The 28000-nt window shown below is 36.8% G+C and overlaps 1 protein-coding gene across 2 annotated transcripts; it reads right to left on the bottom strand.

Annotated features, from left to right (window-relative positions):
* Window positions 1-5: 5 nt before the first annotated feature.
* On the bottom strand, window positions 6-27968 carry mical1 (microtubule associated monooxygenase, calponin and LIM domain containing 1). Of its 2 annotated transcripts, none has more exons than XM_039651768.2 (24): window positions 27835-27968; window positions 20192-20486; window positions 19898-20105; window positions 19241-19348; window positions 18884-18979; window positions 18156-18311; window positions 17863-17963; window positions 16216-16473; window positions 15002-15117; window positions 14741-14867; window positions 14520-14604; window positions 13590-13737; window positions 12577-12773; window positions 10493-10599; window positions 10029-10109; window positions 8626-8818; window positions 8157-8227; window positions 5467-6199; window positions 5260-5375; window positions 4255-4362; window positions 3989-4082; window positions 3495-3585; window positions 2999-3072; window positions 6-2141 (listed from the first exon to the last, which is right to left on the bottom strand). In XM_039651768.2, the coding sequence occupies exons 2-24, from the start codon at window positions 20450-20452 to the stop codon at window positions 2005-2007; spliced, it is 3666 nt and encodes a 1221-aa protein (XP_039507702.2). In that variant the 5' UTR covers window positions 20453-20486; window positions 27835-27968; the 3' UTR covers window positions 6-2004. The 2 variants fall into 2 exon arrangements, with proteins under 2 accessions (XP_039507702.2, XP_039507703.2); XM_039651769.2 differs by lacking the exon at window positions 27835-27968 and adding an exon at window positions 23942-24030.
* Between the last annotated feature and the right edge of the window lie 32 nt (window positions 27969-28000).

Here is a 28000-nt window from a genome sequence, read left to right as displayed (position 1 = left end):
AAACATTAAAGTGCTAGATATTTTATTAGCATAATGAGTGAATTACTGTCCCCATAGAAAATAAACCACTGCTGTGTATGTGAACATGTTTAAAGAAAAGAAATACAGGGAACAAAAGCAAACATCAAAAATTACACCACTGTTCCCAACACACTACCACAAAATTCCTCTTTGACAAGAATTAATGTCACTAATTATTCTCAGAGCCTCAAAAAAAGAAAACCAATTTATCAAACACATAAATGTTCCAAGTAATTATTCTCCATGGGAATTTCATACAGCAAAGGAGCAAACACACTTGTTAAATTTCACTCAACTTTCTTTGTGCCTCATTAAAATCAATTCATGAACGAGTATGATCTACTGTGTAAACACTTCCAAATAATGATACACAAATATACATAAGTAGAAATATATAAATGGAAACCGGGCCAGGCAGATGATCCCCTGAGAGTCAAAACCATGATCATGCAGAAAATATCAAATCAATGAATAATAATAATAATGTTTAAAGAGAAATACAAAACACACTGAACAAAAGCCCATTGTGATATTGAATCTAATGTTGCAAAGCCATAATATATTCATAATAATAATACAATGCAAGTGCTGTTTAAGACATGATATTGGCATCAGGTTTTGCCAAATATGACACCATAAATGTGTAAATAACTTTTATATAATATCTCTTGATATTTAGAACATAGTACATACATGACTTTGATAGACTTTTATAAAAGTGCGAGATGCAATATAATTGCACGTGTGCGCATACATCCGACCCAGCAAAGTCTATATTCCGTGTCGTGTGTCGTGACCGCCGTTGGTCTCGGGGAAAGGCCATATCCGGGCTGTGAAGTGTGGGACGGATGTGCAGTTTCACAACATTTGGCACAGTCTTAAGAGTTTATATATCTGTTAGAAAGCACATTTATTTTGGAGCAAGACCATAGTGACTGTGAGCAGATGTGTTTAACTCTTTGGTTTTCAAGAGCAGAGTGGTGCAATGTCAGCATTTGAGCCAGTAAGTTTCTTTAAAATATGTTAATCAATAGAGACAGTTCACACAAAAGTAAATATTCTAGCATCATTTATTCACCCTCATGTCGGTGCAATCCTGTATGGTGTCTTTCTTTCGTCGAGCACACGAGATGTGAATTCAGGATGTTCACAAAGCTGTAAAAGCCTAAAAAAAATGTAAAAAAGCACCATACTGTTGTCTAAATGAGTAGCTTTGTGTGGAATTTTGAGCACCCAAAAACTGGTTTACGAGGCACATGAGAAGCGTTAATGTTTGGCAACAATGACATTGAACATACAAAATCTGGAAGCTGAAATTTAACGACGGTCTTTCTCTTAAAATGAAATAAAACTGGATTTTAAGGGATAGTCGACCTAAAAATTTAAATTCTGTCATCATTTACTCTCTCATGTCGTTCCAAACACAAAAGACTTTCGTTCATCCTTGAACCACAAATGAAGCTCGTCGAAATCTGAGAGCTTTCCGTCCCTCCATTGACGGCTACACGACTACCACTTTGACGCTACAAACAGATCATAAAGTAATCCGGTAAAACTAATCTCTTTTGAGAAATGTGGACTCAACCGTTCAATTCACATGGATTAGTTTACGATCTCGCAGTTGCGTAGCGGTCAACGGAGGGACGGAAAGCTCTCAGATTTCACCAAAAAGATCTTCATTTGTGTTCAGAAGATGAATGAAAGTCTTATGGGTTTCAAACTAATAAATGGTGAGTAATTAATGACAGAATTTTCATTTTTGGGTGAACTATCCCTTTAAGTACCATTTAATTTCATTTTATGGAAAAGAAAAGATCAAGCAAAATTTTTCCTTGTTTTCCACAGAAGGCAGAAAGTCAGAAGGTTTAGAACAGCACGAGGATGAGTAAATGATGAACTTAATGGTGAACTACTCTCTTAGGGAGGTAAATGTGGGTATATGTGTTGTGTTTTAGTCCCAGAGCACCTGGGCTGCCTTCAGTACTACAGTTCGTCATTGACTTCCTTCAACCTCTTCTCCTCCAGGAAGGCCACCAGTGAATCCCTCATGTCCACCACGTCCAGCATCTCCTGCAGGATCCGCTCCTCCTGTGCTCGCTGCTCAGGGGTCTTCTCAGATTCTACACGCACAACAACATGGCAACATCTTAAAGCATGTGTGCATACGTTTACATAAATACAAATAAATCAAGGGCTGTTCACACCAAGAACGATAACTATAACTATATTAGTGATCGCACCAGCGGACAATACCGTTCTGATAAATCTAAGGCCACGCTGCAGTTTTGGCGTCTGCCGCTTTAAATGCTCGTTAAAGCCGGATTGATTCTGATTGGCTGAATAAATTCTATATATCATTATCTAACTATATCTTTACCGTTATAGTTGTCGTCCTTGGTGTGACTAAACCTTTAGAATTAAGAATTTAAAACCTAATTAATACTAAATTAGAAATGTTAGTATATCAATAATAATAATAATTTAAATATTTAGAAATATTATAATAATTTAAGTAGTTTATTGTACAATACTAAATATTTAAAAAAATATTTGTAATACATTAAGATTTTATGACCTAAAAATAATTGACAGATGGACTATTTGTAATTCATTCCACAGGACTATTAAAGCGACTAGTACTATAAAAAGAATATAAATGACAAGTAACATTGTATTTCAATATGAACAATAATTTACTTCTCATTTATTCTTAAATTATTTCATATTAAATAATTAAATACAATAAAACAAGTTCATTTTTGTCTTGCATTTTTTCTGCATCGAAAATTATAATAATAAAAATTAATAGATTTGTATGGTTACACATGAAGCTTTTATGACTTCATATTAACTGACAGATGGACTTTTCATAATTAAATCCAAATTCATTCGGCAGAAGAACACAGGGCTATTTAAATGAATATTACATAAAGAGAATATAATGATATAATGAACAGAATTATCTTTAATTTCCCACCATCCATTTCCATGTATCTCCGTAGCTCCATCTCTAACATGCTCTGTTTGTCTTCCAGCTCCAGCTGTCGAGACCTTTGAAACACAAAAGCAGAATCACACAAACATATCATGCTGCTGTTAGCACAGCCTGTAATTTAGTTTCTAACACAGAGGATCCAATTGTGCACAGAGCCAATGCATGATAAAACCATGCAAAGCGGTGGGTTAAATAAATGAGGCCACTCTAAGCATTCATCTTAAGCATTAGTGCTCATCAAAGACATGCAGAAAAGAGGTTTCCAAGGGCAACGAGACTCGGTTGGCTTTCAGTGAGGTTTAAGGTTTTCCTTTACACATGCAAAAATAAATGACGCACTTTGAGCAATAACTGCTATTGAGTTATTTAAATGTGCATTGTATCAATGCTGACATTACCACTTGGTTAAACAACCAAGATGTTTATTAATTCAACCCAACTTGTGCCTATTTTTGAGGGTAAAAGCGATCAGACTTACGCCACCATGAGATCAGACTCCTCTGATAGTAGATTGTTCTTCTCCTGGACCAGATCAATCCACTGGTCAATCGTTTCAGGGTCACCTGAAACTAAAACACACACACAGGAGGTTACGATCTCCTCATCCTCAGTCGGCACCCATTTGCTTCTTTTAATCAGCTTGCAGTGCATCCTGGGATGCTTTTAAAACAGTATTAAAGGAGATGTATTTACAGTATTTAAAGCAATGCATATGCAAAAAAAAAAAATTTTTGAAAGCTTGTGAATCGAAATGGCCGGCTGTATTAGACTGTAAATTTACTGTAAACTTTAAACTTAGACTGTAAACTTACAGTAACTCTGAAAACGAAATAATCTTGGTGACGTCCAAGTGCAGGGTTAACAAGTTCACTGGGTTTCAGTGAGAGTTTTAGCACACACACATCCTGGCTGCTGTATAATATGATGAAGTGAAATCATTAGTGGTGCATGTTGATGGATGAGATGTCATACCAGCCTCTCCTCTCAGAACTCTCTCCAGCTCAACTCCTTTCTCTTCCAGATCTTTAAAGGTCACTTCTATCTCATCCAGCCGTCTCTGAATCGTCTGTGTGGGCGTCAGAACCAGAACAGTATCAGACCAAATGAGAATGAAATCCAGATCACTCTATTCTTCATCTTGATATAAATTGACGCTGATTTTTCTTTTAAGTGGCATGTTTTTTTTTTTTACCAATACGGGAAACAATCTACACCCAGTATAGATTGATCTTGCTCACCTGAGCTTTGTGGAAGCGCTGGATTTCGCTCATTTTCGCTTTCCGCTCGAGAGTTTTCATCCTCTTCAGGTCCCGTTTCTCTGACTCAGAAATCTCATAATCGCCCCCCTGAACACATACAACACAAACCAACAGTTAACATCTTCTTGGGAGAATTTAATCGTCTCATGATTTAGTGCTTTTCTGCCAAAATAAAAGCTTAATTGTATGAAAATTAAGAAATGAAGACAGCCATAAACATTAGTAATTGTACAGCTGTACAGTATACATTTTTTGTATTTATTAGATGATCTTTTATCAAATTCTGTTTTTACAGTAGTTTACAATGAAATATTACAATAATACTTTTTTTTTTTTATATTTGTAATCTTTAATACTTATTAGTTTTATAGTCGTACTTATTTTGAATACTTATATTTAAAAATAATAATAATTATTATAGTCATGTCACTTAATCACAAGTTTAGGCCAAATTGTGCAGCTTTACAAACAAGCTAGTTGCTTTTTAAAATCAATTTATATATATATATATATATATGTGTGTGTGTATATATATATATATATAGACCATTTTGCAAGATGTAAACAACACTGGTCCAGAAACACTTCCTGTTTCAGTTTGTAACTGTTTTCTTTATTTCACATGTAAAGAAAACATCTTAAAGATGTTTGTTTAACTTTTTGATTGAGTTTTATATGTTCTGTTGGTTGTATTTTATCCCAGCTTTTATGTAGTGTTAAAAAACTGAAACAGGAAGTGCTTCTGGACCAGTGTTGTTTACATCTTGTGAAATGGTATATATATATTAGTTTTGCAGCCCTAGTTGATGAAATGGCATCAAAGTTTTGTTTGGGGACATCACAACCAAGCATTATCAAAAAAAAAATTCTGTATATTCCTTCCTGTTTGTAAATTACGTTTGTAAAATCTGGTTGATATGGACGGAAATTTGGTCTCCTGATGGACTAAGTCTCAGAATGAAACTAATTTGAACATATTCCCACCTTGCAATCCAAAAAATGTGCCGCTTCTTGAAGATCCTCCTCGTCCTCTTCTTCGTCGTCGTCTACACCTTCTTCGTTATCATCTTCTGATACATAATGGTCTGGTTGAGTTTGTTCTGATGAGGGAATTCATACCAAAAATCAGCTATCAAGTATAACCTAAAGCCGTTTAGAAAGACAAAATACAATAAAAACAAGGCTTCCAACCTGAAGGTACGACACGGAGGACGCTGAAGCGCTGCTGAAGCCGCGGTGAAGACAGATTCCACGGGGAAAACTTGGAGCGCGTCTTTCCGTGTTGCGATTGGAAGGTGGGCGGAGGTTCGCTCTTCCTTCTCAAGCAGCGACGGTTAGGCTGGTTCTGCAAGCTCTTCCGCGTAGCGATGCCTCCGCTCCAGTATCCCTCCTCCTCGACTCCTTCATGCTGCTTGGAGGAAGAGGAGGTGGAGGCGGCAGAAGACGAGGCGGGCGTCTCAGAGTCCGAATCCTGGCTGAGAAGGTCAGCTTTCTCCTCTTCGCTCAGCTGAAGTTTGCGCAGGGACGGCTTGGGTTTGGAGTGATGATTTTCCTCAGGTTCCTCAGGGATATTTGAGGGTTCGGGCACCACGTTATGGACAGTGCGAGGCTTTGGGAGCGGCGGCGCTCTGGAGCTGCGCGGGGCTGGCACTGGAACGGACTGGCTGCTGTTATTTTGTTGGCTCTCAATGCCTGTGCTGTCTGGTTTGTGTGGTTCATGAGATTCCTTCTGGTCAGGTGACAGAGAGTGCTCTGTGGGAGTAGGGCACTCATTCGATTCTTCGAAGTCAGGGTCAACAGATATCTTATATGAGCCCTTCCGTTTTACAGAGACATGTGGAGGAGGGGATGCCATCGCTACAGTTTCACCATTTTGTGTCTTTTCCTTATCATCGTCTTCATTATGACTATTCTCAACATGATTCTAGAAAACAGAAAAACATTGGGCCTGAGATATACTCTGTGTTCGTGAACACAAATGTTAGCTTGTTCAATTCATGTAGACTACAATCCATCCATCCTTACTACTTTTTGAAAGAAACCTCTTCTGCTCACCAATACCGCATTTATTTAAAAACAGTAAAAAAGTAATATTGTAAAATATTATTACAATTTAAAATAACTGTTTTCTATTTTAATATATTGTAAAATGTCATTTATTCCTGTGATGCAAAGCTGAATTTTGCATCACAAATTCAAAAATAATTCTAATGTGCTGATTTGTTGAAAACAGCTGCGCTGCTTCATATTTTTGAATCAGTGTCTGCTTCTACGGTTAATTTTACATTTCAAGAAAGGTCAAGAAAGGTCATGGTTGAGCCACATATTGAAGAGCATCTTGCGGAGCACGTTCATTTTAATGAATCAAAAATAAAGTGATCAGTGAAAGAATCAAACACATCCAGCTAAATGTGAGACTAGTTCATATGGCATGTTAAAAATAAACATTATGAGTTTTGTTAATATTTTATACTGTATCAGATCAACCGCTAAAAAGACTTATTAGAATTGGAAAGTCATTAAAAACACATCTTTTGTAAGTGTCGTTTAAAATGTAGTTGGTAACTCTCACATCATTTGTAAATTAAACTAAATTTCTTTTTTTTTTTTCAAAAATGCATTACTTACAAATACTAAAAGAATCGATTTGTTCATGAAACTGTTAAGGTTTCAGAATCAGTCAGAGGAATGTGTTAAACTGTGCAATCCCTATAATTAAACAGCCGACATGAATAATATGCAAACATTTTAAGATAACTTCACCTCATTGAATACTGAAGTTTGTTACCATCACAGTCAAGGTACAGTCACATTAGCAAAACTGTCCATTGTCTATGTGGTCAATAGTGTAATGATATATGAAGCACAACTCGCACATAAGTTGAACCCGGTGCGGGGAAATCTTTGACCCTGATCACAGATTCCTATTGAAATTAATCTTATTTTGACTACGAAAATTCCCCAAACAACACTAAATGGGACATTAATACAAGGATGCAAGTTACACATGTTGGCTAAGCACTCTCATCCTTATTTGGGTACTTGTATTATGATTGTTTAAAATAAGTAGCAGTATCATCAGATTAGGTAACTGAATTAGTTGACAACACAAAAGTAATTGCAAAAAAATATCAGCAGCTCACAGAAAACTGCATCAGCTCTGAGGAGTCTTATGACCAACCAGGAATCCAATACCACAAGCATTCCTTTACACAGAATTTCTCTTCACACAAACACTATTTTACACAAGAGCAAGAGAGGAAAGGAAATGTTTTCCCTGACGCAGAAGCTGACCCACATTAGTTCTCGTCATAACAAAATGGCTGAATATATCTCAGTGAAGAAAAGACCATCGGTCGATCAAACCATTTTACATATAAAACTAATATAATAAAACTCCTGTAAGTTTGCACTATGGTCATTAATGACTCAGATCAAGTGTTGTTTAAGTGGTTTAAGTGGTTTAAGTTGAAGGTACTTATGATTTTCATCCGATAGATGATAAAATGTGTACAAAACTATAGCAAGAGGCAGAAAAAAAACTACCTACAACCACAAAAAGCACTCTAGCAACTCTATTTTCACATTTTCTGAAGAAAATCTAAGAGGACCTTGGCAAATCTCTAGGTGAAGATAGTCTTACAATCCTATATTCCCATGGTACATGGTATTCTTATGGCATTATGTCCAAATAAATCATATATTTCTGTGTACATGAACTACAGAACAATGACTTGCTAATGAAAGTTATTACGCTTCCCACACTCTCAGTGCAATATCGACACTAAAAATAATTATCGTTCCCAGTATCCTCACACAACGAGATCCGACGGTAAATAGGAGGCAATCAAGAGTCTCATTAGCTCTGATGTGATTCATACCTGTGCGCCTCTGTGACCTTCATCACCCTCCTCTTCCTCAGCCACTGAGTGCTGCTCACAGTAGAATCTCCCTGAAGACAAATCAAGTTCAACAACATGCTGTAAATACGGAGGGCTGTAACATGGACGCACAGGCAGTGTTTTCAAACGAGCAGTGAATGATTGAACAAACCCCACCCGCCTTTGACCTACGAAACTAAACTAAACAAAACGTAACTTCCCCATGACAAGTGAGGAAAAGATATATGTATATTGCGGCCATGAATTAACAAATCGATATGTCAGAATTACTAATTCGTTCCCTCGTTTGAAGTAAATCGTGGACACAATAAAATAATTTGTTCCCTCGTTTTACTAAATTGTGCGCATGATATAACAATTAGTTACCTTGTTTTAGTTCAATTAAATTAGTATGAGAAATAAATAAAATATGAAGCTTTAAGTCATATCAAGGGTCTTTTGGGCTTACCCGTGTCGGAGTGGAAAGTGTATCCGCCCTGCCGCAGGGTGGAGCCGCATTGATAACAGCTGAAACAACTGCGATGGAAGAACTTGCCCTCGGCGCTTCCTCTCTCCAGCACGTACAGATGCTTCATGCAGAAATAGCAGAGCTCAGTGCCACACGTCTCCGCTGAGGACATCGGGGCCACCGGCGTCGCACACTGGACATAAACAACGCTTTAAGATACTGCATTTATAATGGATACAGAGCAAAGAATTCAAAAACGTGACAACTGGAACCAAAAGTTGTGTGTGTGTGCAAATGCTTAAAGTCTATATAATTTAAATCAAATACTAAATTACCTAAAAATAACGCACAACAGATACAATAAACACTCCATATTTTAACAAGTTTTGCAGTTCTAATCTCTCGTCTATTTACTAGTAAATGGGGTTTCAAGTTTTAAATAAAATGATTTAATATAAGTAGATATATATTTAATTAAAGATTATGTTAAAGATATTAAATTATTATTTAATATACATATATATTAAAATTCAAAATTCATTAGTGGACACTTTTGGCCACATTTTTTCCCCACTTCATATAAGGGTATTATTCAAGCTTCTATTTTACGGCTGCAAAAGGTCCAAAATGCGGCAGCGAGATTATTATTGAATATTAAAAAACGAGAACACATCACTCCATCTCTGATCGCTCTACATTGGCTCCCTGTGCAATATAGAATCGATTTTAAAATTCTTTTATTGGTGTATAAATCACTCCATGACCTTACACCGACTTATTTATCAGCTCTGTTAATAGAGCATCAATCAGGAAGAACTTTGAGATCATCAGGTCAAAATTTGCTGAAAATTCCCACGGACTAAGTTAAGCCAGAAAGGGGATCAGGCTTTTGCAGTAGTAGCGTCAAGACTTTGGAATAGTTTGCCATCATGTTAGGGATGCTGACTCTGTACATGCTTTTAAAGCACAACTTAAGACATATCTGTTTCCCATGGCTTATTGAATTCATCTTAAATGTTTTTATTTTTATTCTACTTCTATTTTTTATTCTATTACTATTGTAGTATGTTTCTATTTCTGTTTTACAGTGAGAATGTAAAGCACATTGGTCAACTTGTGTTTTAATAGTGCTATACAAATAAAGATGACATTGACTTCCTGTGGTATTTTTGTCCAAAGTCCTGTTTAATTTTTTATCATGACATGAGATTTTTTTTTTTTTAAAGGCTGATATATAATCAAGCCACCCATACTGCATCTACAGTTCTATCATTTGTTGCGTTTAATCCCAAAAACCACAGAAATAACAACAGAATATCATTCTTCACTCCAAGATGATGTTTAACGCGTCACAATAACACTGTAGTCACCATTTAAATGAAAAACTATATTTCAACCCTTACTTTTTCCTCTTTCACATTCTTCTCCTCCTCTTTCTCCTTCATCTTTTGCTTTCTTGGTCCTTTCTCCGATGCCAGTCGGTCCTGAGAGACACGGGTCACATGATCTCATTTATAGCTCAGGTTATGTAATGTGGCGACAGCAGATCGACAGAAATAAACAATGATTTCGCCGTTATCGTGCACTGCAAACACTAGCACCCCACTTTCTCTTGTCCTTTAATTATTCGCTTTCTCTCATGCGACTTCCTCATTGTGGCCGCAGCATGGGAGTATTTGTCTTTGGCAACAGCTGTGTGTAATGGGGGCGTTTAGTGTTCTCCTAATGTTGTGGTTCATTACGACAGAGATTGCACATGATTTCATGTAACCCAACGCACCAAAGATGACCTTTGACAGGCACCACTGCTACACTGTAAACTAAATGGGGCTTTGTTGTACATGATAACACACAGGTGTTTGCGTACCCTGCGTCTCTGAAGGGAGTCGCGCTTGAGCGTGTTGAGGAAGGAGACGGCCAAGCGGGTTCTGGACAGCGAGAGGGTGTTTCTGGGCGAGAGGCTGTTGCAGCGTCCTGAGGAAGACAAGAATTGAAATAGTGAGAAGAAAACAAATGGGAACAGATGTGAAGTAATTAGTCTCCCGGAAATAGTGTCACATATATATTTGAAGAGTTCAGATGCAAAAGCCTCTAAATGCCATTTGAAATTTTCTTCTTTAATGATGATTTTTATCAAACTTGTATATTTAAGTTCAGTAATTTCACTTAAATAACAATTAATAGGTAATTATCATTGCCATTTAAGTGAAATCACTGAACTTAAATATACAAGCTTGATAAAAATCATCATTCTAGAAGAAAATTTCAAATGGCATTTAGAGGCTTTTGCATCTGAACTCTTCATTTGTAGATTAGTTTACTCGTGCAAAGCTACAAGTAAAGTACAATGCATATATTACGATAAGTTTTTAAGGAAAAGAAAGAAATGTAGAACATTTTTATGTAAAGTAATAAACAGATTCCAGATAATAAAAATAAAAAAATGTAATCTGTCCCATAACATGATATATTATATTGCAGCAAAACCTTAAGAGCATTGTACTTTAATTGTAGTCCTACAATAATGCATACATACATAAATAATACATTTAAATTAAATGTAAAATAACAAAAAAAACAATAATAATTACAAATAATAAAATTAAACGTACAAAAATAAACACTGAAAATGCTGTGAAAAATATGATATCATAAAATTAATTTTAAACATCAAACATATTCCACAGATTCACACACGAGTGAACAAGAAAAGCATCAATTATAATCTCTTAAATGCAATCTATTATTTCATAATCCAGAACAACCTTACATAAACCGTGCATTTTAGATGCAATTGTACAAAACATTTCAGCAATGCATAAAAACGGAAGCAAACTGAACAAAATAAATAAATCATTACGTTAACAAAAAACAAAACATCCTCCTACCCCTTTAAACTGCAACAAATACGAGACGTCACATTCAATATGCGCTTTGCAGTGGCGTGTTCGAGATGAGCTGTATTGGATCCCACCCCCTTCCCCAGAATACACACATCCAGAGCCTGCGTGAGTGACAGCTCAACCTGGAGCACATCTGTGTGAGATCCCCTCCCAAACACAGCATCCAACAACTAAACGCTGGATCCAGCTCCCTAAAGCCCCTCTAACGGCTGTGATTCCCGTTCAACAGATGGCGTTTCAGAATCCGTCTCATAGAGCGGTGCGTGTGGAGGCTGGAGTCAGATCCACTCCCTCCGAATCCCCCCGTAAGCAGCTGATGTCTCCCCAGCGGAGTGCATTTGCTGCTGCAGCCGCGGCTGTCAGACTACACACCACAGCAGAAAACTGCCTGTTCACAGTAGTGCATGCTGGGAAGGGATCTTAAAGAGACAGTAGCGCTGATATTATGAGAGTTTGCCTCTCTAGTCCATATACGTAGATCATGTATTGAAATCTGTGGTTTAGTCTGTCTTATGCTTATTTTTTTTGTCGTCCCTCCCTCGTTTACTTTGGTGTCGTTTTATCTCTATAAGCGCGCGCACGCTCTCCTTCTGTTAGGTTGACGCACCTGTTCATCATTTGAAGGGTAGCTGATTGAAATTGGCAGATAAAGACACCAATGGAGGAGAAAGGAGGCCAGCCAGCACAGCAGCCTCTTTATGTTTTATGTTATTTATGAGTTTTGTTATGCTTTGCCTTTCATATTTCTCTTTATTAGTTGTTGTCTGCAATTCTATACTTCATTGGTTGGCATGTTGTTTGATTTTGCTCATACATTGCCTTGAGTGAATTAATAAAATAGTTCTGAGTAGTGGCATTGCTCGCTCACTTTTGTTTGTTACGTCACCTTTCCCTTTTAAATTATTTCATTAGAAGGAGGTCGTAACAAAACCAAGATGAAAATGTACATGTTGTATAAGCATCGTACAGGAAGGTAACAAATTGTTTTATTATATATTTCGGAACACCATTAAAAGTGCCTTTAATAATTATGACGGCCCATCATTACCTGCTGGTGTATCTTTCTCGGTGAGGGCGGTGCGTATCTGTGTGAGGTAGACCACCATTGAGAGCTGGTCGATTTTACCGCAGGTGGTCATATCAGTGGCACGCATGATGGGAGCGATACCAAACTCTTTCTCCATGATGTCAAAGGCCAGCTTATTGTTCGCAGTGATATTATATTCATCAAGCTGAGACATGTCACTGAAAGAGAGGACAGCATTCATATTATTTGTATGCACACTAATGATCAAAAGTGTGATTTTTTAAAAGAAATCTCAAATGCTCATCAAGGCAATTTAAAATAACTGTTTAAAACTATTTTAATATATAATAACAGAAAAAAAGTTATTTATTCCTGTGATGCACAGCTGAATTTTCAGCATAATTTATCCAGTCTTCAGTGTCACAAGATACAGTATAGAGTTGTGGTCAGAATTAATGGCACCCCTGGTAAATATGATGTCTGTAAAAAATAAATCTGCATTGTTTAACTTCTTAATTATTGCCCTGATGGTCAAAATGGGGATTTTCAATGCTTTAGCAATTTTTTTACAGCCACTTTCTATTTTGCAAAGCTCAACGATGTTTTGCTGCACATCAGAACTATATTCTTTGGTTTTACTCAATGGATGCAATGGATGATTAAGGGAATTTGGCCTTTGTGTTTCCTCATATTTAAACTCCCGTGAAACAAGAAGTCATGGCAAAACAATTTAATGTTGCTAGTCAGGTAAACATTAATAGGAATATACTTCAGAAATATTATACTTGTAAAAAATTCTAGGGGTGCCAATAATTGTGGCCAACGTGTCTTTGAGAAAAAGATTTATTTTTATAATATGATTTCCCCCACTTTCAATTGTTTTAATTCAATGAAAGGATTGATTTTTGAAAAAAAAAATTGAATGAAAGATCTAAAGGATCTTAAACAATGTAGATTATTGGTAGTATATAGGGCTCTGCATGTTAAATCAATTATGCTAATACTCTTGTTTCTTGATGGTCAGGTGGTCTTACATGAGTTCAGGTCTGAAGTTGTGGATGAGAGCGCAGAGAGCCAGGCCGGACCTCCAGGACTCGCTCAGATCTTTCACCTTCACGTGCTCGTACCCCGCCGTGTTCTTCTGACACCAGGACAGCAGTTCCTCCAGACGTCTGATAGAGTCTAAACACACACATTCAGTTCATCACTTCACTGTAAGTTTTGTGCATTTCCATCAGGTTATGAAACCCACATTTTTGACATAATCAGATGCACAACGCTAATATTATTGAAAACAATGTTATCCTACATTATTTTGAATTGTTGAAAAAGTTGTGCTGCTTTTTTTCCCAACATCTACTCAATTAAAATATTAAATACACCCTCAGTGTGTTATAAGTTAAAGTGATATCTGATGTACAAATGTATATAAATATGAGGGTTTGTGTATATAAAATAAAGTCATATATATAAGTATATTAGGCTACATTCACACTCTAGGTTGAAATGACCCAATTCCGATCTCTGATCTTTTTATGGCAGTCTGAACAACACAGATACGATCTTTTCAAATGCGACCCAGGCCATTTGGGTATTGGGTCCAAATCCGATACGTATCTGATCTTTGAAATGCGATTTGAACTTGAATCTGAACGGCCAGGTCACATGTATCCGACCCGCACATAACTGATATGTGACAAACTCTCTCTCTCCCTCAGAAGATTTATAGTATAAGCCGATAAGTAATCTTCATAGATACAACCTAGGATTTCATTGACCGTTGAGTACTCTTCTGCGCATGCGGGTCACTTCTGGGTCATTTCACGTCCACGTTCACACAGGAGATCACAAAACGTCGCATTTAATTGGAAATGTGAACAGCCTTGCAAAAAAATCGGAATCGAGCATTAAGTCCCTGTAGTGAGACGCAGCCTAAGTAAAAGCATGTGTCGTATGGCATTTACCTTTTTTAGGTTTATTTTTCACCATGGGTTTCCTCTGTTTGTTCGGTTTACTCTCATCATCCTCTACTTCATACAGACGCTTGACCTTTAAATTGAACACAAACAGACTTAAATAAAACTCTCTGATGATAAAAACCCGTTCATTAATTACTAATCATTGCTAGGTACTACGAGCAGCTTTTGCATGCATGTTAGTTTGCGTATAGGAGTGTGTGTTTGACCTGTCTGGGTTGTATAGAGGACAGGTTGACGTTCGGGTAACGCGTGGATGGATCTATGCTGTAGGCAGTGTGGTTCTTGCTGGTGTTCTCTGGAGTGGTTTGAGAGAGCAACTGATACACACTCTCCCTGTAGAAGTCACACAGCATAATGCACTACTGCACTGAATCATTTGTGCTTTTATATTGATAAATACATTCACTACCATTCAAAGTTTGGGGAAAGATTGATTCAACATTATAAACGGCGTAAAAACTCGGTACCTCTCTGCGATCACCTCCAGGGGTGGCAAACCTTGTCCCCAATTCCTGACCATCCACGCCGTGTCAAACGCAGCCAGGAAACCACGAGCAATGCCAGTGCCAAGAGGCCAAAATGGCTGCAAAAAAATTATAAAATAAAAATACAATAAATTTTAAGTCTATCTATGATAGCTATAATTAGATTTGATGGGCCAATGCCAATATGACAGACAATATTATGTAATCTATACTGTTTATTAATTGTATAGTTTAAACAGTGCTTACATTAAACCAAACTCAACGAAACAAAGTTTTGATCCAATCCAATATGTGATTATTTCACCACAGGGTGTCAGTGCTCGTCTAAATTAGCGACCTGGTGAATAAGTACGAATTACGAACATTTATTTATTTGAATTAAATATTTAACATCATTACATTTATTTAAGGCACTCCAGCGCATCCATCCATTCAAATATTTTAAAAGAATAGAAAAGAACAGAAAAAGTTCTTTTTATCAGCCAAATTCATTTAAAAATGTACACTCAAGTCAAGGTATGAAATATGGTCAGTAAGAGAAAAACAACGTTAATGAGAAGAGTGTTCTCATGCCATAGTTAGTGGGGAAATATATTTAATTATTATTCAGTATTCACATTTGGAAAGAAAATAGGAACATTTCAGCAGGTTTAACATAATTCATGTTAACGCAGAGAATATGATTCACTGTTTTAATCAATTGACAGCCATAAAACGCAGTAATAATCTGCGTTCTCGTGTATGTAGGTGTGCTGAACGCTGTTACTCGAAACTAACTTGTAATAAGCAGAACAAGGAAGTAGTCCATTGTGAATGGAACATTATAAAGTACAAACAAAGACTCTTTATACATTTGAAACCCCTAGTTTAAAAATAAGTCCTGAAATAGTTCATTGCTTTCATTGTCAGTCTAAATGTCAATAATATCATTCATAGTTAATTATTAATTCTTATTAATGTACTGCATGGTAATGGCACTAGCAATGCCATTCCCAGGAAAAGCAAAAACTGATATCCATGTGTACCTTGAATGCAATGTAAGGTGCTTTGGATAAAATGCATAAATGTAAATGCTAATATCTGTAGACACTACAGTGGTCGCCAATTCATTTTAAACCCATATAACAATCAATTGATGTCATAATGTTGTCAATAATAATACATTGACCATGTTTACTCATATGGTAATAACACACCTCTACCAGAGAGTCTCCCACCAATCCGATGAGCAGTTTCTTCCCTTTCCTCTCCTTCACCAGAGAGGCGTTCTCTGCCCTGTGCATGGAGGTGAAGTCAAACACGGCCACGTCGGGGCGGCCCGCGTGGTTCTTCGCAAACTCCATTGCCGGCAACATGCGATCTGTGGAGAAGTCTGCGGCATCGTATGCGTACTTCTGCAGAGCCTCCTGGTTAATGTTTGCAGGCGCCAGCAGCTGCTCGACATCAGAGAAGTCCTGAGAACGAGAACGTTTTTGATCAAGACAAGGAGTGTTTAACCCTTGTGCTGCATTAGATTTTTAACACCGTTGAGTGCATTACGGACCAAAAATGGCCACATATTAAACATTGCCTAAAATATTATATATTATTATTATTATTTTCCACTTTTACCAAGTTAAATCTTTTAGCCAGCATCAGTCCTCATCATAACTACCAAAAATGTATTCAATTTCAGGATTTTAACCCTTTAATTATCAGTTTTGTTTGCGAAACCATCGATTTGTTTAAGAGGAAAAAACACAAAAATTCAATTATTTTCAATAAACTAAATGCAAAGAGAAAACTTTAGATTTGGATTATCACAGTCCCACTTTGCAAAAAATCCCACTTAGCGCGTTAGAGACCAAAAATGGCCATCTATTAAACATTGCCTATTGCCTAAAATAAGGTGCATTTCCACCCATAGGGAATAAATATGTAGTGACGTCATCTGGTGGAATACACTATATAATGCAAATATAATGCTTTTGCTTCGAAATGAAAGGATGTTTGTGCAAAAATCATGTTTCATGTATTACTGACAGCCTCAGATTTAAACAACGTTTTAATGGGTTTCAATGGGCCATTTTTGGTCTTTATGGTGCTGAGTGTTACTATTTGATCTACACAGTGTGTGCTATACATATTTTGCAAAATGGGATCACATTTTTTACATGTATCCAAAAAGTCACAATTTTGCCAAATTTCATACCATTTGCATTAAAACAGCCAAAATGGTCAAAGAAATTAAACTGCAAAAGACCAAAAATGTCCCTAATGCAGCATAAGGGTTAATGTTAAAGCCCGTTCACATTGAGAACGATAACTATATTAGCGTCAACACCGACGGATGATATCGTTCTGTTTATTCTAAGCACGTGCTTGTCTGTCACTTTAAATGCTTGAGCTCGTTACAGCAGGATGGGTTCTGATTGGCTGTCAATGTTTTTATCGTTCATCAGCTGGATAAAATCAATTTCTCTGTGCAATTATACAGTAGTTATAGCTTTGGTGTGAGCTCAGCTATTATGTAATGTTGAGAATGCTTAAAAATATGCTTAAAAATCTTTGTTGTCAATAGGTATTTTTTCATTTGTACTCCATTTGCACTCGATATACAGGTTGCATTTCTATCAGAACACAAATAGCAACTGACTCCAGCTATTCCTGTGAGAATATAATGACGGGAGAGGACAAGAATAGCTGGACAACAGCGTGAGGATTGATAAATGTGTTTGTACTGTAAGCAGGAAACATCACCATACACCTCTGCTGATAAAATCAAGGCGTCTTTTCTAGGCTCTGTTTAGCTTTTCTATGAAGTATTCGCAAAGACTTTGCGTGTGTCACACTGTGTATCGTACCTGCTTTATAACTCCTTTTTTTATCAAGCTCGTCTTTTTTGCAGTCATCACAAAATAGTGGGTATCATCTTTGTAGTAGACAATGTTCTCTAGATCAACACCTGAAAACACGACAAACAACAGGACAGATAAAGGGGCGTGTGGGTTGATTTAACTTTATTTTGGAAACAAACGTGTCCTCAATAGATAGCTAAATATGACACAAGGTAAAAAATGGTTATAATGAAAATAGAGTCTATGGTATATTCTCAGTGAGATAAGGTGAAAAATTGTGTGTGTGTGTGTGTGTGTACCGATCTCAGACTGAAGTGCTTGAAAGAATTTCTGGTTGTATATTCGGGCCACGCCGCTGATCTCCTGCACCCGAGCCTCTTCTTTAGTATGGCGGTTTACAAAGTTTGCAGTGATACCGATGGCTAACTTTCCCCTGAGTTCCTTTATTTTAAAACCTTAAGACATGGGGAAAACAACAGAAGGAAAGTTTCAATAAAATTAAAATTCAAAATTTATATTTACATTTATTTCAAATAATAATAAAATATTTATTTTAAGAATTTAGTACAAACTGTTACTTGGATAATCAGGGTTTTTACAACAAAATAAAACAATGAAAATTAAATAAAATAATTAAATAAAATATAATTTAGTGTTTAGTACATGTTTTCACTGACCAACATAATTGTATTTTGTAAATATGAACAAATTTTGATTTTGATGGCTGCAACACACCCCAAAAAAGTTGGGATTGAGACCAAATAAAAGTGAAAAGATTATCCAAATTAGATTATCCAACTATTTTGAAGTGATTAGGATCATAAAGGGTTTTACAACAAAATAAAAACTAATTAAATTAAATTGCATTATTAAGTTATATTAATGAAATTAAATTTAAATTAAATATTCCAAGTATTTAGTAAAAAGTGACTTTAATAAGTGGAGCTTTTACAACAGCAAAATTAAACATTTTATTAAATATTTAATGAATTTCAAAGGGAAAGGGGATTTTGTTGTACAATGTTACCGTCTGGCACATATCTTCCACCTCCAGCTGAAATAAAAACATCAAACTGAAAAGCTGCAGCCACGTGAGACTTAGGAGACACCCCTGCCCTCCATCCTGAGAAAGAAAGAAAGAAAGAAAGAAAGAAAGAAAGAAAGAAAGAAAGAAAGAAAGAAAGAAAGAAAGAAAGGAGTTTTTTATTTATTAAAAAAAAAAAAGCCATCACAATGACACAAGAAAGTTAGAAAAATTATTTCCACTGTGGTCTTCGTAAATGTGAGGCAAAAAGTTTTATTATGAGGCAAAAGGTTATAGTTTTGAACTACATGACTGCAGACCTTTCCACTTCCTGTGTGCACAACTAGAGCTGGTTTGTACCTGTGGTTCCTGATGGTTCAAGCAGACCTTCAAAGGTCACGCCTGTGTGCACTTCGACCCCCAAAATCAGGGCCAACTTCAGCAGAATCAACTGCAGCTGACGGATACCTATAGAGAAGCACAGACCTCATTACTATTCCTGAATTAAAGTGAACACATGTGCATTTACAGCAATTAGATGAGTTTCACTTTGATCCTAATTTAACAACATTTAATTTTATTCAGCAAGGGCGCATACAATTGCTCAAAAGTTACATACAGTAAAGACATTTATAACATTACAAAAGATTTATATTTCAAATAAATGCTTTCTATTCATCAAATAACCCTAAAATGTATCACAATTTCCACAAAAATATTAAGCAGCACAAGCATTTTCAACATTGATAATAATAAGTAATGTTTCTGAAAGATAATGAGCTAAAAATTCAGCTTTGATCACAGGAATAAATTACATTTTATAATAAATTTAAATGAAAAAAATCGTAATAATATTACACAATATAACTGTTTTCAAATAAATACAGGCTTGGTGAGCAGAAGACTTCTTTCAAAAACATTTGACATACTTTGATACGTTACATTATGGAAAGCACGAATGTATTTCATTTAATGATGAAACCAAAAAACTATACTGTAGCTTATAAAGATTCTCACTTATGTGATGAATGGATCCGCTGCAGAATCTTCCATAAAACTTCTTTGCACCGAGGTTTAGCAGGTCTTTAATGGTGTAGGGCCACAGATGCAGGACGTTATTTCTCGTGAAAGAGGTTCTTTTTTCCAGCACAACCACCTGAGCGCCCAGTAGGACCAACTCGATCGCTGTCCTGAGACCACAGGGACCCGCACCCAGCACTAAACACTGACACACAGAAAGAGAGAGTGATTGGATTTCTTTTCCCACTTCATAGATGGAAACATCTGACATTATTCAGGTTTTTATGGTACCTTGTTTTGGTGACATGCCTTGCCCTGTTCATAGTCCGGATGGGCGGCTCTCTTGTCGATCTTCTGCCAGAGTTCTTTGGCTTTCCAGTAGTTGAGTTTGTCCTTCAGTTTACAGTAGAAGTACTTGTAGTCCCTGGGGTCGACCTCCAGGTGGCGACAGAGCTCGACGAAGTTCTGCTGTGTCTCTTTACACGTCTGTGCCTGGAGAAAGCGGTCAAACAGAGCGTGGCTGGGATTGACAGAGTCTGTTTGGTTGGTCATTGTGATGGGAGAGGGCTGGAGCCTGCTAGATGACCTGCAGAGACAAGAGAGAGCGAGAGAGTTTACAGTAGGATTACAAACAGAAAGAGTGACAAAATCAACTGTTCACAGGCTGACTAAAAGGGTATTTAAACCAACTCTGAACATTTATTTTGGTGCGTAACTCGTCTAGCACCATTTGTGCTTCAAGCATGAAAGACATCTCAAATCAGGCAGCTTGTGTGCTTTTGCATTTTTAATGTGCATCTATTAGGCTATTTTAAAGTAAAAAAAATAAAATAAAAACTTTCATTTTCTCTTGATATGCAGTATCACCTCTTTTCTCACAAGGCTTGTTTATCCCTTTAACATAATGGCTATGTTAGTGCAACACATGAAGTGGGCAGGTGTACTCCACTTTTTTTGGAAATAGGCTCATTTTACCACTCCCCCAGAGTTAAACATTTGGGTTTTACCGTTTTCTAATGCATTCAGGCGATTTTCTGATATTTAGAGGAATATCAGTAAACAGACAGTTTCTGGTCTCATTGACTTCCATAGTATCGTACTATGGAAGTCAATGGGACCAGAAACTGTCTGGTTACTAATATTCTTCTAAATATCAGAAAATCGGCTGAATGGATTCGAAAACGGTAAAACCCAAATGTTTAACTCTGGGGGAGTGGTAAAATGAGCCTATTTCCAAAAAAAAGTGGAGTATCCCTTCAACCCACTAGCAGTTAGTCAGGGGCAGTCAATCTTACTTTTCGGTATCAAATTAGGCCAATCTACTTTTTTTATGTAACTGGCCCCAGAGGTGTAAATGCCCCCACGAAACGCATTCGAGACCTCGCCTCAAATCCGATTGCATCAAACCACATCAGGAGGTGGTCTGGGTCACATTCCAGACGAAACTTGAAAACCACATGTGTAAACTTTACTACTCCCAACAATGCTTAGAAATAAAGCGTGTGAGAGCGTGTTTTAGGCTATATGTCATGTCATAGCCAGATATGACGGCGCTATGCAACATGCATCACCGCAAATGAGTATCTCTTTAGCAAACTGCAGACATTAAAAGTGAAGTTAGTCGCAGACGCACAATCATCATTATTAAAGGGACACTATGCAGCTTTTTTAGCTTAACTGAACAGCTTCACAGTTATTGAAATGGTTATATGACTTCTTTGGGGTTGAATGGTGGCCGTCTGCATTTAGATCTGCATATAGACCATTTTGCAAGATGTAAACAACACTGGTCCAGAAACACTTCCTGTTTCAGTTTGTAACTGTTTTCAATATTTCACATGTAAAGAAAACATCTTAAAGATGTTTGTCTAACTTTTTGATTCAGTTTTATATGTTCTGTTGGTTGTATTTTATCCCAGCTTTTATGTAGTGTTAAAAAACTGAAACAGGAAGTGCTTCTGGACCAGTGTTGTTTACATCTTGCGAAATGGTCTTATTTGAAGATCGGAATTGAAGATCGGATTTTATATCTGTTTTGCAGACCCACATTTATGTGGGCAGGTGTAAATGGAAACGTTTTGACACATCAGACAGCTATCCGATCAGTAAAAACGCATGAGGTGACCAGGTGTAAACAGGCCCACGGTGTCGAAAACTGTTCAGTAAAAGATTCAGTCTCTCTAAACTCGTTTCCGACAGCTTACTCTGAGTCTGAATGAGTTTTGTGGAAACAAGTTTGACAACTTTCAACAGGAAACAAAGTATTGTAAAGTTAACCTCTGTTAACCCAGCAATCACGTAAAGAGATTGTAGTATTGACTGTTACATATGACTGAATACGTCACAAGACTATTTTAGGCTAGGTCACACAGTCACACCGACAACAAAGAAAATAAGCAAATGCACACTGGCACTTACAGCTGTCAAACTAAAATTAGAAATTTCATATATTGGTCGAAATTAAAATAAAAATCCATATTTGAATGCAAAAACAGTGCATTCAAATTTGAGGTGTGCATCAGCTTATTATCAGTGGTGCACCACGCACAAGATATGATGATGAGAGTTGTTGCATTTTAATGTTTTTGATAGAGCCGATTCAGTTTAACCCACTAGTGCAGCACTGTTGAGTTGTTCATTCAAAACATTGCAGAAATAGAGAAGATCTTGGTTATGTTAAAATTGAAAGCAAACCAATCACACAGAACGCATTTTCTGTGCTGTTTCCATTGGTTTCTATGTACACAAGCGCTAGATGGACATGTTTGACCATTGCACTCACGTCTCGCACAAGAGAGCAGCGCGTTTAAAAGACGTGTAAAGTTAAAAACATGTCTCGGGATTTTTTTTTTCCATTTCACTGCATCTTAGCATTTTTAAACGCTAAAGTACTCTGTGTAATCGGCACTCTCTTTGTATTAAACTATCATTAATACATGATGGTGTTTTGCTGATAATTGTTAAATGTAATTTACTAAATTATTTTTGATTTTAAAACTTTATGTACTTTTTTAACAGTTGTTTCATTGCTTTGAATAAACAGTTTAATGCAGTCTATTAATAAAAACCAATTCTTGAAAAGAATATAGATAACATAGTTAAAACCGCATTTGTCATAACATGATTTTGTAGGAATTGTAATTAATCAGCCGGGACACACTAAGGGTCGGCTGAAATTGGTTCTCGTCTGCTTTTTTTCGGCCGATTCGACATGATGAATCGGCATCGGGCCGTCGGTGAGAGTGAGAACTCTGACTCGTTCACTAAGCCGAACAGCCAATCAGTGCACGAGGATAATAGCAAAACAAAAGGTGACATTCTAGCTGACAGTCGCTTGTAGTTCCCTCAGTGTGTTCAAGCGCAGCTTTTCCCCCCCGACAGGAGACGACAACACTGTCGGTTTTCATCTACGCTAGTTCTTTGGCCTCGGTTTGGTATGTTCCGGGCTTAAGAGAGATTTGTCACCACTCCAGCAATATTGCAATGCAAGTCACTGGGCTGAACACAAAAACATGGTGGAATACATTGCAACACTCAGTGTCACTTGCATCTCTAAGACTTGTGGGTTTCATAAATGCAAAGCGTCTGTCTGAGTTATTAAAAACTCTCCAGATCACATGATGGAGGTTCTTACGAAGCACAAAAAGAGGCCTACGATCATTTTTGACATTCTTTCACTTTGATGCAATTACATACAATAAATACTTCACTTGTGCAAAACACCAGGCAAGTTAAACAAGAAAGGTCATCACATCTGAAAAGTGAAAGTGTTTTTTTTTTTTTAAACTTAATTTACCATCTTAAATTACTGATCTAGAACCACATTGGAATCTCTAGAAGCATAAACTCTACAATGTGCTACTGCTTACTTTTAATTACTTAAACGCAGTTTGGTTTTGAATTAAAAGGATAAGGCAAAATGATCCAATCTTCATAGCAATCTCAGATCTTGTCTCAGGGTGCGAAGCAAGTACTTCCTTTAAAATAGAGGCTTGTAACAAAGCACATAGGCCTATGGTATAATAAAGAGGGCATACTCACTCAATACTGAGAGATCAAGCATGATGTTATACTCATGTGACATCCCTGTTGTAATGACTGATTTCCCTGTTTTACCTCATCTCTAATGATGCCACGTACAACATTCAGATATAAGGTGCTTGTTTTTTTGCAGTGTGAGAAAAAACAGCACGTGACTTCAGGGGGTTTGGTGCATGCCTCCGTGTTCAAAACCCATAATCAGCCTCCTGTGTGCCAACAAATTGCTTCAAACAGGCTTCAAACAAATGTTGCAGCACTTCCTGGATGTTTTATGGCCTCACAGCACAAAAGAGTCTCTCACACATGATCACTTCCTGGAAACAGACAGTCATGTCTTGTTCACATTAATGCTTAACAAATGCTAGGGCTACTGCCTACATGTCGGGCTCGCTGTTGTTTGCACATAAAGGCCTGTGATATGTGGAACAGATGTGAGACGTTCAACACAACACATCAGGTACAGTACGCCATTGACACATCAACACTTCTTCTCATCTAGTGGGTGGATCTCACAAACACAAAGAGCCTGTCAAGAACACGTACAAGCCATATAATAATGATAAATTGAATTTTCAATTGTCCTGCATTCTCAATGATGGGAGGCAGTGTGGTGAACTTCCATTCAAAAGAGAAAATAATTCCAAATTATCAGGTAGAAAATAATCTTTATCCTTCAGTTTGACTGAATGAGCTGCAATAAAGTCAACTATGAAAGTAGAAATGAACTAGAAATGAATAGTTTGTTTTTTTGCGCACAAAACGTATTCTCGTCGCTTGACAAACTTATGATTGAGCCACTGTTGTCACTCAGGCTATTTTAACAATGTCTTTCGTAACTTTTGGCCGGAGAGTTTCGATCCCTTAAGAAGCCTATTGTTGTGAACTTTTTCTTCTAAAGTGTAGAAACTCAGAAGCGAAGACCAGGAGACTTGGTTGTCTCTTCAGCAAGATTTTTTATTGAGAAACACGAGCTGTTGGTAGCTGCAGTCCTCGTCAAGTCAAGTCTAACTAAAGGCAAAATACCTTGTAGTTTCTATACATTTCAAGGGGGAAGGGTTAGAGGTGAGGTGGAGAAACTGAAACAAAAACATGCAAAAAGGGTATACAGGTTTGGGAACCTGCTAAGCATGAGACACGAGAACAGGAAACAACAGGTGACAGAGAACAGTCAGGAATATTGTATTTGAATATACATTAAACATTTAACGGGCTAATACCTTACCTCTGGAAAGATGAATGTGTATTTAAAATGGGTCAGTTAGGTAGAAGAAATGTGAAATTATTTTTGAATTTGGAGCTTTCTAGACTGATAAAAAGCCAGAAAATGTATTTTTGGCTTATGTGGATGAAAGACAACGACTCCCAGAATGCACTTGCTTCGCTGCCCTAGGAGGCCACGCCTACGGTAACAGAGAGCATTAGTTAAACAACAAAGGCTACTAGTGAGTCAATGTGTTTCGAGATCGCCCAAAATGTCCGGGATTGGGCTTTTGCGTTCTCCGGTCGCCATTCATCATGTTTACTGTGGCGAGCGGGACGAGTGAGGGCCGCAGGCGTGATTACCGATGAGTGGGTTGACAACATGTGGGACAGACCCTACTACTGACTGTATTCTTTAGCCTCTGGACAAAAAAATCGTAGTGCAAAACGTAATCATCAATTTGTAACATCGGAGGATTTTTTTCCAGACAAAAAATACATAAATCTCTCGTCTCAGGGGGATTTGAGGATGGAAAGCATGTTAATTTGAAAATACTACAGGTTTCCTAATACAAAGCTTAATGCAAAATCCTGAAGTATCTCTTTAAATAAATGTGTAATCCTACATTGGAGGAGTGATCCAGCTCTCAGATTTAATCCAAAATATCTTAATTTGTGTTCTGAAGATGAACGAAAGTCTTACAGGGTAATTACCAACACAATTTTCATTTTTGGGTGCTCATCAAGCCTGCATTTATTTGATCAAAAATACTGAAAAAAATTGTAATATTGTGAAATATTATTACGATTAAAATAATAATTTTCCTGTGATCAATGAATCATTAATTCAGTCTCAAATGAGCTTTCAGAAATCATTCTGATCTTGATTTATCATCAATGTTGTACACTTAATATTTTTATAGAAATAATTTCTAACAATATATATAGCCTATACTACGGTACGGTTCAAAAGTTTGGGGTAAGTAATTTTTTTCTTTCTTCTTTTGGAAGAAATGATTACTTATTCAGCAAGAAATATAAAAAGTCGTAAAGATTTATATTGTTGGAAAAGGTTTCAATTTCGAAAAAATGCTTTTTAACTTTTTATTCCATCAATGACTCCAAAGTATCACAGGTTTCAAAAAAATATTAGGCAGCACAACTGCTTCCAACATTAATAATATGAGAATCAAATCAGGTTGGCGTAATAATACTGAAAATTCAGCTTTGAATCACAGAAATAAATTATATTTTAAAGCAAATTAAAATAGAAAACCATTTGCCTAATTAAAATTGTAATAATATTTCACAATATTTTATTTTTTTCTGAACATACAAAAACATAAATATAGTACGCTTCCAAACTTTTGACTGCTTCTGTGCAACTTAAGAAACTTTTTTATACATTTCAGTCATCAACCTTAGTCAACTTTGTTCTGTCATTGTGAGAAATATGACCCAACCATGTTCTTGACATTTTGTGACATTCATCCATTCACGAATATAAAAGTTGCTGTTTCAGTTTCAAATTCACACGTACCAGAAGGATATGAGCTATTCATAATCACAACACAAAGTAGGCTACGCACTTAGAGCAAGTTTATAATGCAATCTTGATAACAGTCATTGTTAACAAACAGCAATATAACAGAGCAAAGATTAAAGTCTCTGGTTTAAGGCAGAGTAAGTTGGGTAATAATGAGGGGAATTTCCCCCTGTACTCACAAGTAAGACTATCATCGGTTACAAGTTATGTTATACCCAACACTACACAGACACACACATTGCCGGCAACAAGTTTCTGCAACATCCCGAAAGACTTTATCTCAGGAAGCAGTTTGCAATAGAAACAGACAGAACTGCCAAAAGGCATAAAAGGGTGCCTTAACTTATATAACACAAAAAGACACCAAACACAACAACAATCATAAGAGTGACATGCACTTTGCAGTGAGAATTAAGTGAAACACAAGGAGAAAAAGCCCTCACTCTGTAAAAATGGCTTTAGTAGTGCTACTGAATCCCATTCAGTGATGATTATTCATATGATTCTATAAAATATGCAAGAATTGCACACGATTCATGGTTCATCGATGCCAACGTTGGTGTTACCATGGCACAGTGATGTTGCCAGATTGTAACTTACGTTGACATTGTTACCGTGACGATAAACATTGTTACATACCATGTTATTTACCATTCAGATATCTGATATTCAGATATGCCAGAAAAAATGTGCGAGAAATGTTGGACTTAATTACATTGTTGCAGCACTTTTTAGACATGTAAGATTGTAGTACCATGCCCTCAATAATCTACGACCTGAGAAAAACATTTTAGAAACACAGAATGTAGAAAAGTGACGCATATTTGATGGCAACATACCTACGGCTACAGGTAAAGTTAGCATATACTTTTTTTTAAAAACAGTCTATATACGGTACTGTAGGCTAGGCTAAACATACATATAATGTATATTTATTTTCAAGATTCCGGTTCGTGAAATCAGGATCCATCATCGCAGAAAACATGTCATCACAGTAAAGAGTTTTTAACCGTTAAAACACAACCGTCTCATTCAAGCAATGCAACACTGACTGACGTTCAATACTTGCTGTTAGTTTGCTGTAAAAGTTATCGACTGACAAGACATATGTGTGATTCAAGTGAAACTAAATGAAGTAGCACAGTACCTTCCAAAGACAGCTTTGGTTCCTTAACCCCAGTTGTAAGTTGTACCTTCTTGTTTATCTCTCTGACTCCGACTCACCTGCGGTGACTCGCCCGTGAATTTACGAATGATACTAGTAGGGTCTAGGAAGAAGGAAGACTCATGAATATTAACTATATAACGTGACG

This window comes from Pimephales promelas, chromosome 20 (assembly GCF_988280905.1).
Source record: "Pimephales promelas chromosome 20, fPimPro1.hap1.1, whole genome shotgun sequence".
Taxonomy (NCBI): domain Eukaryota; kingdom Metazoa; phylum Chordata; class Actinopteri; order Cypriniformes; family Leuciscidae; genus Pimephales; species Pimephales promelas.
This window is presented reverse-complemented; position numbering and strand designations above follow the sequence as displayed.